This window comes from Lytechinus pictus, chromosome 13 (genome assembly GCF_037042905.1).
Source record: "Lytechinus pictus isolate F3 Inbred chromosome 13, Lp3.0, whole genome shotgun sequence".
NCBI classification, from domain to species: domain Eukaryota; kingdom Metazoa; phylum Echinodermata; class Echinoidea; order Temnopleuroida; family Toxopneustidae; genus Lytechinus; species Lytechinus pictus.
This window is the reverse complement of record NC_087257.1, coordinates 28,169,150-28,184,987: the sequence shown is the minus strand read 5'-3', so window position 1 is coordinate 28,184,987 and position 15,838 is coordinate 28,169,150. Positions and strand designations below refer to the sequence as shown.

The 15,838-nt window shown below is 37.2% G+C and overlaps 1 protein-coding gene across 2 annotated transcripts in view; it reads left to right on the top strand.

Moving 5' to 3' along the window:
- The first annotated feature begins 6,783 nt into the window (after nucleotides 1-6,783).
- Nucleotides 6,784-15,838, top strand: part of LOC129275183 (splicing factor 3B subunit 1-like) — a 33,103-nt gene continuing 24,048 nt past the window's right edge. For both annotated transcript variants that reach the window (XR_010295389.1, XM_054911973.2), the window contains exons 1-4: nucleotides 6,784-6,885; nucleotides 11,931-12,142; nucleotides 12,769-12,861; nucleotides 15,211-15,328. Coding sequence is in view for 1 of the 2 variants with exons in the window: in XM_054911973.2 (XP_054767948.2) it covers nucleotides 6,855-6,885; nucleotides 11,931-12,142; nucleotides 12,769-12,861; nucleotides 15,211-15,328 (454 nt within the window). In the remaining variant the exon portion in view is untranslated. The remainder of the gene's footprint in view (nucleotides 6,886-11,930; nucleotides 12,143-12,768; nucleotides 12,862-15,210; nucleotides 15,329-15,838) is intronic.

The window sequence follows — 15,838 nt, the reverse complement described above, 5'->3', positions numbered from 1 at the left end:
AGATTATAATAAAGGGCACATTGTAAGAAAAATACTCATGAAAGAACCATGAAGCTATAGCTTCATGAAAGAACCATGGAGATTGGTTAATAAGGAAATAGGGCACTTTTATCATCAAATCAGAGGAGATTTTCTTTGTGATAGTGATGTCCGAAGAGCAAACCTACACTCGACGTGCATTCAACATATAGGGCTGGACAGAGCTTTTGTGTACGTCGGTGTGTTGTTCGAGTCACAGCGGTTTTCTAGCTCTTTCCATTGCAGTGCTGAACATTTTATTAGGAATATATAAATATATATACATTGTCAGTCCGAACTACAGATATAAATATATCAGATACCATTATTTTTGCCAACAAAAATCAATTTTATTCTCTGAAAGCTGGATATTGTGACGGGTCCATTATGTATACGAGGGGTGCATCCTAGCTTACCACTGCATATGTAAGTCTGAAAATTAAGTTTTGCTTATTCCTTTCACTTTATAATGATGTTTTAAATGTTCAAACAACGATAATACATGAAATTGACACAAAATATTACAAATCAACGCTGAAACATTATTTGTGTATACATTTTATCCCTCTGTAATGCTATTTCCCCCATAAAGCCGCAATGGAACATTCTGCACCACTAGTCATACGATGATCGCGAGGTCTGCAAACGTCGTCTGCTCTATGTTTTTACATGTCCGGTACACTGCATGCAAGTTTTCGATATGAGCCAAAAAAGGCACTTATATGTCAAAATGGATATTTTGGTGCAAACAGAAAAAAAAACGAGATTATCAACTGCGTGAAGTAGTTGTATGTTTTTTAGAAATTAAGTTAAGCAAAGCCTTTTTAAGTGATTTTTAATTGATAAGATAGCTATTTTGATTATAGGCTTTACTTTTCCGCGAGAAAGCAGTTTTGAAAAAAAAAATCAATTCTGAAGTTGTGAAACTTGATTTTTGGTCAATTATGACGCTAATCACTGTTAAAAAGGCATCCTTGCGAGATGTTGCCAGCGCGAATCAAGAGCTTAAAATTTTGGACATTTCGTGTAATAAGACATGAAAATGAAATATTCCGAGCTGTTTATGTAATCATGAAAAAGATGTGTATCTAACTAAATAATTAACGCATTCGCGAAGCGCAAGCTAAAAATTTTAATCTACTGACCAGAAAAGGAAGCTTTTAAGGACTGCATTTAGTGACTCATAAATAGGATACTAGTACATAACTCAAGTGCACCAAATAAAATATTGCAAGCACAAAGCGCGAGCTTAAAAATTTTGTGATATTACAACCTGAAAACTGGACATTCTAAGCATTTTTTTTTGTAAACGGAAACAGAATGAGCAGTGGCGTAACAGGCGGGGGGGGGGGGCAGGGGGGGGGCAAGCTGCCCCCCCCCCCTGGCGGAGCTCACCGGGAAAAAAAAAAAAACGGGAAAAAGAAAAAAAGGGAAAGGAAAAAGAAAACTAAGAAAAAACATAAAAAAGGGAAAATGGAAAGATAACGGGAAAAGGAAGGAAAAAAGAACAAGTGAGAAAGAACAATTCGCCCCGATATACAAATACATTAGCATGATTAGTAAGACAGGGAAATAAATTAAAGATGACAAAAAGGCAAACAAAAGCGGGAAATAAAGGCAGAATGGAATTAGCCAAAATCTAAATTGGAAAATAAAGAATAGGGACAAGATAACGTACACTACCGGGCTGCCGAGGATTGAGATAACGAGCGGGAAGAAAAATGGATGGTATATAGCATAATGTCGTATGAAAGTCTATCATAAACTAGCTAAATCTCCAAAGGCTCTGTTCAAGAGTCAAGACCCCGTGCAGTGGGGGCTCTTCATCTGTAACCTTTAATGGGTTCTATAACGGGCCCCTATATGGACCCTTCCTGCATTAGGCTTTACGTTGAAGCACTGGCGTACCGGGGGGTGGTTCCACAGCCAAGGGGAAATAAAAGAAAATAAAGGAGGCAGCAAAATGAGATGAATGAAAAAAAATATATGACATGATATTTGCTATAATGATGTAAAAATCTATCACATAATTAGAATTTCGTTTTAACAGGCCATTTTTTTTCTGGCTCGCTTCGCTCGCCAGCGACTTTTTACAAATTTTCCCACATTTGCTATGGTGTGCCCCTCACAATATTTGGATGATTACGATACACACTTGAATTTATGTGTTGTGTTAAAGCTATATAAATATACACGCAATTTGATTAAATTAAGTGGCCATCTGTAAGGTTTAAAATGGCTTTGATATCAAGAGGTTCCGGGGCTCTGCCCTGGACCCCACCCATAAAGCACTGTTATATGGATGAGTTTGGACCATGGCCCCCAAAAGTTCTACAACCAAACAAAAAAAAATGAGGAAAGAAAGGAAAGTGTATTATATTTTTCTGAATATCACGTTAAAATCTATCTTCATGTTAGATTCTCATGAAAGGTGATTTTTTTATCTCGCTCGCTTCGCTCGCTCGGGACCTATGTTAAGCTACTTCTTGCCAGAAGCGCCATACTCGGCCCCCTCGAGCATGTAGAGCTTCGCCCTGATGCTCACAATCATAACAAAAATCCTGTTCACCGTGGCGTACAAAAAAGAGAGAAAAGGAAAAGAGAGGGTGAAATATGATATCATCTTTTTAACATTATGTAAAAATCTATCACAAAATTGGATTTTTGCAATAAAAATGTCAAAATATTTTTGCTCGCTCGCTTCGCTCGCTCGCTTTTATTTATATGTATATTTGCCCGATACGCCATATCGCCCCCTCAAATTTTTTGCCTTATGACGCCATTGCCTGTTCCATGATATGACCGGGAAATTTTTGGCTCTTGCCCCCCCCCCCCCCTGGCCACCGACCCCTGTTACGCCGCTGAGAATGAGTACCTTACTTAACAATTAATGCGAGTGCAGAACACGAGCCAAAGATCTGTGATATTCCAATCTGAAAACTGGAAATCATAAACATTTTTGTAACCATGAACAGGATTACTAGTATTAATACCATACTAAACAATAATTGATGCGAGTGCGATCCCAAATTTTTGATTTACTAACTTAAAATGTATTATGTTTTACTATAAATTCTATTTAAAAAAGGTATTTCTTTTCAATGTTTTTGAAAATGGGCACATTTCATTTGGAAAAAAGGGAATTTCTCGATTTAGAAAAGGGGCCTTTTTTCCTACATGGAACTTTTCAGGGGGGGGGGCAAGAGATCACAAAGCGCAAGTTGAAAATTTCAGATGCTGACCTGAAAATTAGTCAGTTTTAGGACTCTTGTCAGTTTTCATGTTTTTTTCTGCTTACAACCACTTTAAAATTTCAATTATCATTTTTTGTATCTTCTACTGTTTTTTTTTACCTAAAAAACCGGAATAAAGAATACTACCAAATTAAAGACCAAAGAAAATAATACGAGGAAAATCCTAATGGAATAGAAATCAACCTTGTTATCATTCTTCAGAATTAGCTATAAAAATTGTATGAAAATTGTTGTCAAAATTGCAGTCAGATCTGTCAGAATTCTTCCTGACATCAAATCACTATAATCTTTATCATAATCATTATTACGATAATTATCATCATTATTAGTAATATTGTCATTATCATCATTAGTCAAGATTACAACACATAATTTTTTTTTCATCACTGCTGTTTTCTTTGTAATATAATGTGTTGATGATTCTTGATAATTGTAAAAATATATTGATGGCACTGCTAGTACACTTACTACCGCTGCTGCTACTGCTATTGTTGACTGGTAGAATTGACCATTAGTGTCATTAAATATACAGAAAATTTTAAGCATTTATAATTACTTATATAAAAACAAATAAAAGTACAAATTACAAAATGCCTTGAAAATGCCTTGAAATTTCAAGGCTCAAAATCCTCAAGGCCAAGGTCAAGGCCCTCTCAAGGCTAAGGCTTGAATGTTCAAGGCCGAGGCTTTGAAAAAGTAGGCCTTAAGGCCAAGGCCAAGCATCATGACACTACAACACTGTGTGATAGCAAAAAAAATTTTTTTGCATACGCTGTTAGAAAAACAGAAGATTTTACATAAGAAAAAATAAAAACAGATTTTACAAAAAGAAGTAACCAATAATTGTTAAAACAGGAAAGATTTTATACAATTTTTATAGAATTTTTCAGAACAGGTCTGTTTTAAAAAGGGGGAAAACAGTTTTATTACAATAAATTTGTAAGGTTACATACACCAATATCTATTTTCTGTAATTTTACACAAAATGCATGTAATATTACACAGTGCAGTAACATACAGGTGTTCTCGAGACTCTGCTGCAGGAATTTTTGTTTTTTTTAAGTAGAAATTTTCTAACAGTGTAGACTTCAAAGCCGGATAGTTTAAGCACCATTTAATAATCATGAACAAGATATGGATTTCATTAAACACTATAATGCACGCGCGAAGCGCGAACAAAAATTCTAAATAGTGACCTGAACAAAAAAAATTATAATTCTTCCCCCATTCTTATTATACCCCGCTTCAGAACCCCTGAAGCTTGTGGGATTTCATGGATTTTTCAAACACCCCTCGTCAGCCTGTTCTGTATTTTTACAGCCTTTTCAGGATAGAATATGCTACACTGTAAAAAAAAAAATAAGTCAGGCATTCTTTATTTTCTCCATTAATAGTGCCCGTAAAATAAGAAATGCATTTTGAGACTATTTCTTGTCAACAACTAGTTGAATCTTTATAAAAGTGCTTATACGAGCTTGAATCCGCTTGAATCGGATTGGATGCTCAGATGCATCATAATTATGTTGAAGGGGAGCTCTCATTAGCTAGTCTTAAGATATACGTTTTGAGATAACAATTACCAATATATAGGCTTACAGAGAATAACCTAACCTATACTTAAAGTGATTGTTTAACATTGGTTTGACTTTTAAAAAATCTGAGCTAGAAGGTCACACTTAATTCTCACCTGTGTCTGTGATATGTTACAAAAATGAAGCCCAGAAAAAATTGCGTTCGAAAATAATTATTTAGTGCTACATAAATTTAAATATAAAGTGACCGAAAAAAACCATCTTAATTTCATCCCATACACTTATGTGTACTATTTAGGCGTCTATAAGACGCCTATTTACAAAATCGGGGTTTGCCTTGTAGTTTTAGCTTTTCATTCTCAATAATGGTTGTTTTCAGGGTTTATTAGTTCTAATACATGCACTTGTACACATGTTTCATCTTGGTTTGAGAATTTTTTAAATCGGCTGCTCACAATTAAAGTTTTTATTTTTTATTTTATTTATTTATTTACCACTTGTGGGATGGAACACCCTATCAGCAAGTGCTGTTTTTCGTAGGGGTCCATACACACAACAATAAAAAATGTACAATATACAATCAACCATGGTAATGACAAAAGCACAAACACAAAGTTAAACAATACCTTTAAAGGGAAAATAAACTGCTTTTGAGAGGAACGTACATGTTCTGCTACTTATATAGCATAATCACTGCGGTATTGTGAACGTATATATCGAGTATATTGAATTAGCATTCCGGGATTAGCATATCGTTCAAGTCGGTCTATATTACAAGACTACACTGCTCAGAATGTTGCATTATGGGTTACCTGTTGAGGTTTGAGTAGAGCGAGCTAAGGCTTGAGGTGATCAATTCATTAAGGCTTAGCTGTTACAGTGCTATAGTAGAATTTGATCTACTTTAAAGGTGAATGAAACCTTTGGAGCAAGTAGGCTTGTGTCGAAACAGAAAAATCAAAGAATAAGAACAAAGAAAGTTTGAGAAAAATCTGACAAATAATGAGAAAGTTATTGCAATCACTAATGCTATGGAGAACCTCCCATTGGCAATGCTACAAGGATGTGTGATGTCACGGAACAACTTTCCCTTTGATGGACTATAAAATACCCCCAAAATGTCTCTTTTTTTAATTTTCTTATGGTGATACAAACTCTTTATCCATGATGTATTCTTTAAAAATATGTATTATATGCCCTCCCATAGAAAGAATATATGCTCTACTGATAGATGTGAAAAAAGAGGCAGTTTTAGTGAAATGTATATGGGGAGAGTTGTTCACAAGTGACATCACACATCTTTGTCGCATTGCCAATGTGAGGATATCCATGTCATTAGTGATCGCAATATTCAATGACGCTCATAACTTTCTCATTATTTGTCCGATTTTTCTCAAACTTTTGTTGATCTGTTTCTTTGATTTGTCTGTTTTCACACAAGCTATCTTGTTCCAAATGTTTCATTTTCCTTTAAATACTAGTACACGATAGTCGACCTAAAAAAAACTATGCCCACCTCTCACTTTCTTGTCTCCCCTTCCTCTCCTGGCTTTTCTGAATTTTCTTTTCTTTTCCCTTAATTCTCTTCTCTTCTCTAATTCTCTTCTCTTCTCTCCTCTCCTCTCGATCCTCTTTTCTTCTCTTCCGGCTTCTCTTCTCTTCTCTTCTCTTCTCCTCTCTTCTCTTCTCTTCTCTTCTCTTCTCCCCAGTAAGCGCCCCCACCTCGATCTTAGTCTGCTATGCAGACTCTGAATGGCTGGTGAGGTGGGATCGCGCGCTGCTGCTGGTTTGCGCGAAGCAAGCAAACCAGCCTGAAATGGCGAGCGAAGCGAGCCAGCCACAGTAGACCTAGTCTGCTATGCAGACTCGTTGAATCAGGTGTGGTACACACACTGCAGATGTGGGTCTTCATTTGTAGACTACCTCGATCCTGCCGAGCCCTCAGCTCCGTCACGTCACGAGCAAAGGTCGCACGGCGCGTTCGTAAGCTAGCTTGACGAGCGCGTTCACGCGCGCACGGAAATCGTGTAGGTCCAATTTAGCATCAAACATGGCGGCCGCAGAGTATGCAACGCGTGAAGGTATGACTCTTGAAATGTTTCTTGTTTGGTGCCATGATTCACTCTATTGATACAAATTTGAAAGAAGAATGATCATAGATTTTGAGACCACAATTTTGAATGTTTAAAAATATGTTTTACTTGTCTGTTTATGTTGTATTATCAGTGTTGTTGACGACGAGAGTTGGGTGATTATTTTTTTTATTTTGTCATTTGTGTTGACTGATTCGTGTGGTGTCATATACGGTATGGCCTATGTATGGGTACACACTGGTACATGGCCTGTGTGATATGATGGGGGGGGGGGGGGGAAGCTACGCACTTTGTTTTCAAACGATAAAAACTATGCCAATTTTAATATTTGAACAAATTATATTTCACTAATTTGTGGCAAACATTCTAAAGATCATTAATAAACAAGAATAAAAATTTGCAAAACTCACGTAATACGAAAATCCCGCTGTCAGCCTGTCTGTCATGTCAATCATGTCAATGGCAATGCCAATGGCTGTTTTTTTCAGAATGTAGAAGAGGTCCTAAAGCTAGTGTCTGAAGCCACACTGAAAAGTGTCAGCATAAAACAGGCTGATTTAGGGGAAAATATGGCACATTTTTCGGGGAAGTTCAGGCTACTAGAAAAATGTGATCTGAATTGATTATTATTATTAACTTGTGTTTGGCATGTATGGAAAGAGAAAATTGAGGGGCTTCTTTTGACAGTAAGGACAAGTTTATATGATCATTTTAAATAAGGAATTAGAGATAAATTGCAAAACCTTATTTTTGTGTGTGTTGAGATTGCCATTTCTCCATGCGTTTTCCAGAGCTTCCAAGTCTCCCGGATCCTGCGGGAGAATACTGGATTTCGATCCAATCTCCCGTTCTCCCGACCCCATGCCAAAATCTCCCGGATAATTGTGATTTTTAGCTGTTAAATTGTAAAATTCATACAAACGACTGTTTTACGAGTCTAGCATGTTCAACTCCCTTTAGTTTTACACCCACGTGGAAACTCCTTATCACATTTTCATTTTACCCAGTTACTTTTACCAGTTTTTGTATAATCGTACATTGATTTCCAATGTAAATGAAGATAATTTTACCGAACGACTGGTGAATTAGTCTAACAAGCAATTTTTTTTTCTGGTTCTGCAATGTGCATGTGCATGATGGAAACACTTTAGCGGCACTCCATGCCTATGCCCCCCGACGCGCCCCGGCGCGGCACTGCCTGGTCTCCGGCAGGAGGCTATGCGAAAAGGGAAGTCCGATGTATTTTTCGGAAGCTTGTGTGCGCTTTATTCGAGCTGAAACTGTGGATCAACGATGGGTTACTATTATAATTACACCCTGACTTTTAGGAATAATTTTATTGACAATCCTGAAGAACAGAAGCAAAGTGGAGATTTTTTTTGCCTACTTTTACTTGGGTTGATCGGATTCGAACATTTTCTCTTTCGTGAGTGAGCTAGCCTGGCGCTGGCTGGCTGTGCGTGCTTGCTACAAAAAGGCAATTTTCACAGGAATCCCTCGGCCCTCAGACTTTAAAACAGGCCACATATAAGTCTTTACAGGGCCAGGCAAGCTCATCTTCCACTACTGCAGCCCTTTTCCCCTCTGGACAATAAAGGTATTTTCTTGTTGAACGCATTCTTTTGTGAATCATTTTATGTTCTACTGTATTGCCTGAAATCAGGCTTGAACTTATTTTTTTAGTCAATGACAGACAATTCATCATTTCATGAAATCTCTCTAATGTGCATTTAATCTATGTGCCAAAAGTTTTGATGGTTTAGACAGCTGTCGGATACTATCAAATGTTGTTTCTTAATGAGTTTTGCTACCCAAAACTCCCGTCCGTGGGACATTTCGCCGCGCGCTCCCTCACAAAATCATACCTCCGCGAAATCTTCTGGATTCTATCATCCCAATGTTGGCAGCTCTGGTTTTCTATGGGAAAATGAAATTTCTGTTTTAACTTTGTCGCAATTTTTCATTGTGATCTGGTTTCCAAATCTTTATAAAAATCATACCATCAGATAGAGCATAAAAAATCCTATTGGACTCTTTAAGGACAAGTTTTTGGCATTAATAATAAATTAATAACATCTCGGAAGCTAAAAATTTGGATTTGTGTGTGTCCATTTCTTAACTACACAGTCTATGGCAGAGAAATGCTGAAAATTGACCTAATTTCATTCTTCTTTTTTTGCAGCCAATAATTTGATTTTTTTCAAAAATGTTACATTTCTGTCAGTCTGAAGGTCATTTCTCTTCAAATTCGCAAAGAAAATGTGATATTTTCTTGAAATAAGAAAAATAATTTTTTTCTCCAGACACCCAAGCTACGCACTCGATTTATCATGCAAAAAATATTATTTCCTGTGTCTCAATTTCTAAAACATTATTATAGGATAAAATGACATTAAAGTGAGTATAACTCCAAAATTCCAAACAGTTCTTGGTTTTCTCTGCATTTAGAGATTTACTGCAGCCTCTGTTGAAAAAAAATTGTTCGTCACCCTGCAGTCAGTTCCACACGCAGAGTGCGCATTTGCCAAACTGCATGTGCGATGAGTGGTGTGTAGCTTTAGGACCCCCTACTACCATACTATTGATTGTCAATGTTGATCATTTGGCCATTTTTCATTTTTGAATGTTGATTGTGTCGAGTAGACGCCGCGCCTTGGCCAATGCCAGCCCAGGCTGCCCAGCTGTAAACCAGGGAGCTGCGGCCCAGTTTGCAGGCCGGAGCCCAGGTCCAGGACTCGTCCGTGCATAGTTGGCAGACATATTATGGGGTTGCATGATAAGTTGTAGTTGGGTATGCAAAAAGGGTGGCAGATGAACAATTTTCCACATGGTGCCATTGATAAATTGTTGCTACATCACAGTATCTTGATCAAATTTATTGAGTAAGATCTCATTTTGAAGCTTGAACTAAATGCTAAATACATTACTATAAGCCAAGGCCAAGTAAAAAAAAGAAAGAAGTTGATCGTCCGGGTTTAAAGCAGAATGGTAAAATCATTTTGTTCATAATTTTACACTGATGATGATGGAGATTATAAGAATGAGGACAATGGTGAAATTGAAGATCATGGACAGTAGAGGCGCATGGCCAATATGGGAGACTGTCTCCCATGAGAGACATCTCTAATATCAGAGACTTTTGTACAGAATTTGGGTATCGATTTCAGAGACAGTCTCCAGTTTGGGAGACCAATTTCCTTTGTTTACCTTGGCGGCAAATAAAAATGTGATAAATTACCCCTTTTCACCATCTACTTTAAAAATTCACCGTCTACTTTTGTTTTGATAAGGATTTTTGTTGTCATCCACACACAAAACAAATGGGCTTCTGACCTCAGTGAGACAAAATTTGGGTGGAAAAAATTATGCTTTTGTAGTTTTGTTGGTGTTGTTTCTTTTGTTCTTTTGCAAAGCAAGTCTCTAATATGGGAGATTGTCTCCCATAATAGAGAGTCTCCCATATTGGCTGTGCGCCTCTATTGATGGAGATGATGATGGTGGTGGTCATAGGGGAGGATTTAGTGATGATTAAATCAAAGGAAGAGTGATATTGACACAGAAAACTTACTTCAAATATTCTGATATCACAGATTTAATATTTGCATTAAATGAGTTAAGAGATGAGCATATTTTGATACACTCTGGTGGAGAGTTGCAGAAATCAGGACAGTTGTGTATTATGCGTCTCTGTGCAATAAGCAATAATGGGTTGATTAAGTGAAAATTTGAAGAGTTATGTGTAGAGTATGAATGAATTGCAGGGCCTGACCTTTACTTTTTTCTTAGGGAGCCAGCCAGGCACCTCAAGCACTTTTTTAGGGAGCCTGCAAGGGTTTTAAGGAGCCCAAGTTTATCAAGTTTTTTGTTTTGCATAATACTGGTCATTAACTATTGAAAAATTTAAACACACCGATCATGATACGTTTTTTCATAATCATCAGCACCAGGTAAATTTATTCAGCCCGCAAGGGTTTTAAGGAGCCCATAATTCACACATATCTGAAAATATGAAATAATTATGATTTCACTTAAGAAATAGGAAAATGAGATATGCCATATTTGCACAGCACACACACCAGGAAAAGTACACGGGGGCTGGGGCAATTTAGCCCTTGAAATGCGCAAACGAGCCCTGGAAATCCCCATTCATTGCAATGTTAAAGCGTATCCAATGTTTGAGATTTAGGCAGTAAGTTCTGAAAAGTAGCCCCTGAAAAATAAAATAACATGAATGGATCATACACAAAAGTGCATAGACACGTCTCAGCTGCATTCCCAAAGTCTCTCTGTGCATTGAGATCGATGTTAAGATGCCACCTTCTCTTTATTTTGATAACAATTATGTGCCCCACTTTCACAATGGAATGCTGTGGAAGGACTATCTCCACCCCTCCCCTGGTGTACAGATGTTGGGCTTATTAAGCATTAAAAAAAATACATTCCAAATCAACACACTTTGATGCCAAATATTGGCAACTTGTGTCGGCAGCTAGGGACATATCAATTTGCTGATTGAGTGCACCTCAAATCATTTGCCGAGTAAAATGTATTTGGACTGTATGAACCGAGTGTGCAACTCGAACTATGACCACCTTTAACTCCTTTTTCTTTCTCTGGATCTGTTAACTGAACGATGCAATCTTTCAAGGCGTTACTACGTTGTAAGGGTTAATATCAGATGACACAAACACCCTTAAACAAATTTTGCAAATGATTTCGAGAATCTTTTTGGTTTGGGTCAGGCAGTAACAGGTGAGTGGCGCAGCAGTAGATGGTGATGGTGAACTTGAATGTTTGAATGATACTGGTGTATAAATACAAATTTGCAGGAATGTCTTTGTCGTGCCACTAACATACAACATCCAGTTTGACTCCAGAATATATGTATGTACATGTAGAGGTTTAGGCCATGTCATCAAACGATGCTGTTGGTCTGTTGCAAGGTAACACCCTTCTAATGGGTGTGGAAACCTGTCAGTGATTTTTAGCTTATTATGCAATAATGTAATGTATAATTTCTGTTTTTTCTACAGATTTTCAACGTCAGATAGAGGAGTTGCAGTCGCGCACCACGTCACTGCGCAGTCAGGTCAACGATGAAGGGCCTGGCAAAGAGAATGAAAATGGAGAAAGGATAGGGTTTGCAGAATCCGGTCACTTTGATAATGAGATCTATGATGGTGGCAAGGCGCATGGAAAGTATGATGGCTATGTTTACTCTATCCCTGCAAATGAAGCAGATGAGGTAAGTTCAAATTCATTTTATATTTTTTTATAAATTATGTTTCATTAATGCTTAAGTGCTTTAAATTGCTATGGTATGTGCCGCAGTCATTTTTATTTTCATTAATCTCAAAGAATAGAGGTATGGTTGGATTTGTGTTTTTTTTTATAGGTGGGGGGGATATGTTATAAATGAACATGTGACATAGATACAGCTTGAATTTAGGCAATTGTGGCAATGTGTTGTTAATAGTAAACCATTTTTCAATACACCTCAATTATTGTTTAGTTATGTTAATCTCTATATGGTTTAGAGTAGACCAGGGCCAGACTTGGTACTTGTATTGTTGTTCCCATGAATGGATGTAATTTGTATAAAAGAAATGCATAGAATTTTGGCTAAATTCAGCTTTACTTTTTTCAGATAAAAATTGTGAGGGCTGCCCTGTGGGCAACAGATGGCACTATGTGCCCTTGCTCTGTCAAAGTATTAACTGCAGCTTAACTGACAAAACATCTAAACTAGTATCGTGTATAAGAATCCTTTCCTTGAATATGTCAGACTTATAAATGAATGAATAGCAGCATTTGCTTTAAAAACATTGAAATGACACGATACATTGCTGTTTTTTTAATCTGTAACTCCAGGACGAGGATGACTATGGCTCAAGTACTCTCATGCAGAAGAATACCTACACAGCGCCCTCTTCATTGTTTTCAGATGCACAGAAAGCCGGAAAGGTAATTCATAGATACACTAACTCTCTTTTACTTGCACTACCTTTAGCAGTCTGAACCGTTAGATTACCCATTACATTTTGAAATATAATGCTCTGTTTTATTCCATTTTTGTCTCGCCTGCATAGCAGAGCGAGACTATAGGCGCCGCTTTTCCGACGGCGATGGCGGCGTCAACATCAAATCTTAACCTACGGTTAAGTTTTTGAAATGACATCATAACTTAGAAAGTCTATGGACCTAGTTCATGAAACTTGGACATAAGGTTAATCAAGTATTACTGAACATCCTGCCTGAGTTTCAGGTCACATGACCAAGGTCAAAGGTCATTTAGGGTCAATAAACTTTGACCATGTTGGGAGAATTATTTTCGAAATCTTAACCGAAGGTTAAGTTTTTGAAATGACATCATAACTTAGAAAGTATATGGACCTAGTTCATGAAACTTGGGCATAAGGTTAATCAAGTAAAAACAAACATCCTGCTTGAGTTTCAGGTCACGTGACCAAGGTCAAAGGTCATTTAGGGTCAATGAACTTTGGTCAAGTTGGGGGTATTTGTTGAATTACCATCATCACTTTGAAAATTTATGGATCTAGTTCATGAAACTTGGACATTAGGTTAATTAAGTACCACTGAATATCCTGTGCGAGTTTCAGGTCACATGACCATGGTCAATGGTCATTTAAGGTCAACGAACTTTGGCCGTGTTGGGGGTATTTGTTAAATTACCATCCTAACTCTGAAAGTTTACGGATCTAGTTCATAAAACTTGGACAAAAGAGTAATCAAGTATCACTGAACATCCTGTACGAGTTTCAGGTCAAATGACCATGTTCAAAGGTCATTAAAGGTCAATGAACTTTGGCCGTGTTGGGGGTATTTGTTGAATTACCATCGTAACTCTGAAAGTTTATGGATCTAGTTCATAAAACTTGGGATATAAGAGTAATCAAGTATCACTGAACATCCCCTGTGAGTTTCAGGTCACAAAACCAAGGTCAAAGGTCAGTTAAGGTCAATAAACTTAGGCAATGTTGGGGTAATTGTTGAATTGCCATCATAACTTTGAAAGTTTATAGATAGAGTGAATGAAATGTGGACATGGGTGTAGTTGACAAGTCTTAAGTCACCGTTCAAATGTCATTTATGGTCAATGAACGTGGTATTATGTCATTATATAAATGGTGTTTTTGTGAATGATTATTTTATAGTAGTTTTCAAAGTTAGCACTGCTGCTACATTAAATCGCGTAATGCAGGCGAGACTGCCAGAGGCGTTCCACTTGTTATTAACATCAGGCACTCTTTAGTAGTGTGCATTTATTAAAAGTAATATGCATTTGTAGACTTTGCATGATACGAAATGATAAATTGTTATAATAATTTGTTATTGTTTTGGTGTGCTAGTGCCCTTTGGTAAGGCATTGGGCCGTATGCATAAAAACAAGCAATTGCTTGTGCTAGCCTTTTGCTTGAATCGGTATGCACATAAACAAGCAATTGCTCATAAGCAAAAGCTTTTGCTTACAAGCACAGACAATTGCTTACTACTCGTAAGCAAATGCTTACCAAACAAGCAATTGCTTAAAACCGTATGCATAAAACAAACCTTTTACTTGTCTTGATAAGCAATAGCTTGCGTTTTTTCAAGCACCTCCAGACCAGCTTGAGCTCTTGCTTACTCATGGCATTCTCGTTTAAGGATTAAACTTTCATACCGTTTCAAGCTCCATATTCCAGAGGTTATGTTGTGATTTCATATCTAATCAAATTCCTGTTATTTTAGACTTTTTACGGCAATTTTTGTCCATCGATCTACACAGAAACCCCCCCCCCTCCCCTGATGCTCTGCGCTGTTTTCCCCCTATTTGCGTAATAAAAAATACTTCTGCCAGGTCGGGAACAAAGCGTCGTCCTACTGTGCGATGTTCGCACAACCGTAACGATCCTTTGTCCAACACATAAGCAATTGCTTAGGCAGTGCAAGCAAAAGGTTTCAGCACAAGCAAAAGCTTGTGCATACGAATTTAAGCAATTGCTTGAACTTGCCCTTTTGCTTGACCAGCTCTTGCTTTTGCTTAAAGCATTTGCTTATAAGCAATTGCTTGTCTTTATGCATACGGCCCAATATCCTAATTACCAGGTCCCTCGGAGAGGAACTTAAGCCATCTGTCCTGTGGTTGCTTGCTAACAAGCATTCATGCTTTCTTAGAAATCAGTTAATAAATCAACACCACCACCAACCCCAAAAATTGGTTGCTAAAAACAAAGTAATCCGTCTATGGAATGTCAAAATTATTATTATTTCTTGGGACTTCTCTATTATTCTATATTCTCTTTGACTTTGCAGGACTATGACCCGATGGCGGAACATCGTATACCTCGTATCATGGACAGGGAGGATGAGTACCGAAGACTTAGACTCAGACAAAAGATGTCACCCGAGAGAAACGATCCTTTTGCAGATGGTAGGTTTCATTGCTTCATCTTTCTTTTATTTTCATTCATTCTAAAATCTTACGTTTGCATACAATCTGTATTTCGTTGTTATAAGAAAATGTTTTTTCCATCTGTGCTTTTGGTTATTTTGTTGTATCTTTGAAAGAAAATTATATTTTTGTTTACTTGGTATTTAACCTTGTTAGCAAGTGCAATCTACATTTTTGCTCATTTAAATACAGATCATGCAGTATATCATGCAAATTCAGTTCTTGTTGGGAATATTTTATGTTTTCAAATAACTTTCTAATTTTTTATTTCCAATATTGGAAAGGGAGAATTGTAATGCTGGAATCTTGAAAGGTTTGTTTAAAAGACTTGATTTATCATAAAAAATTAAAGCTCTCTCATACTATTGACTGAGTCTAAAGATGGCACTAACCCCTCGATTCCTAACTATGGCAGAGTCCTATCAGCTAAAGGGGACCCAGGAATTGACAGCTTTGTGTTGGGAATGAATTTGTGAAAATGATGCCTGT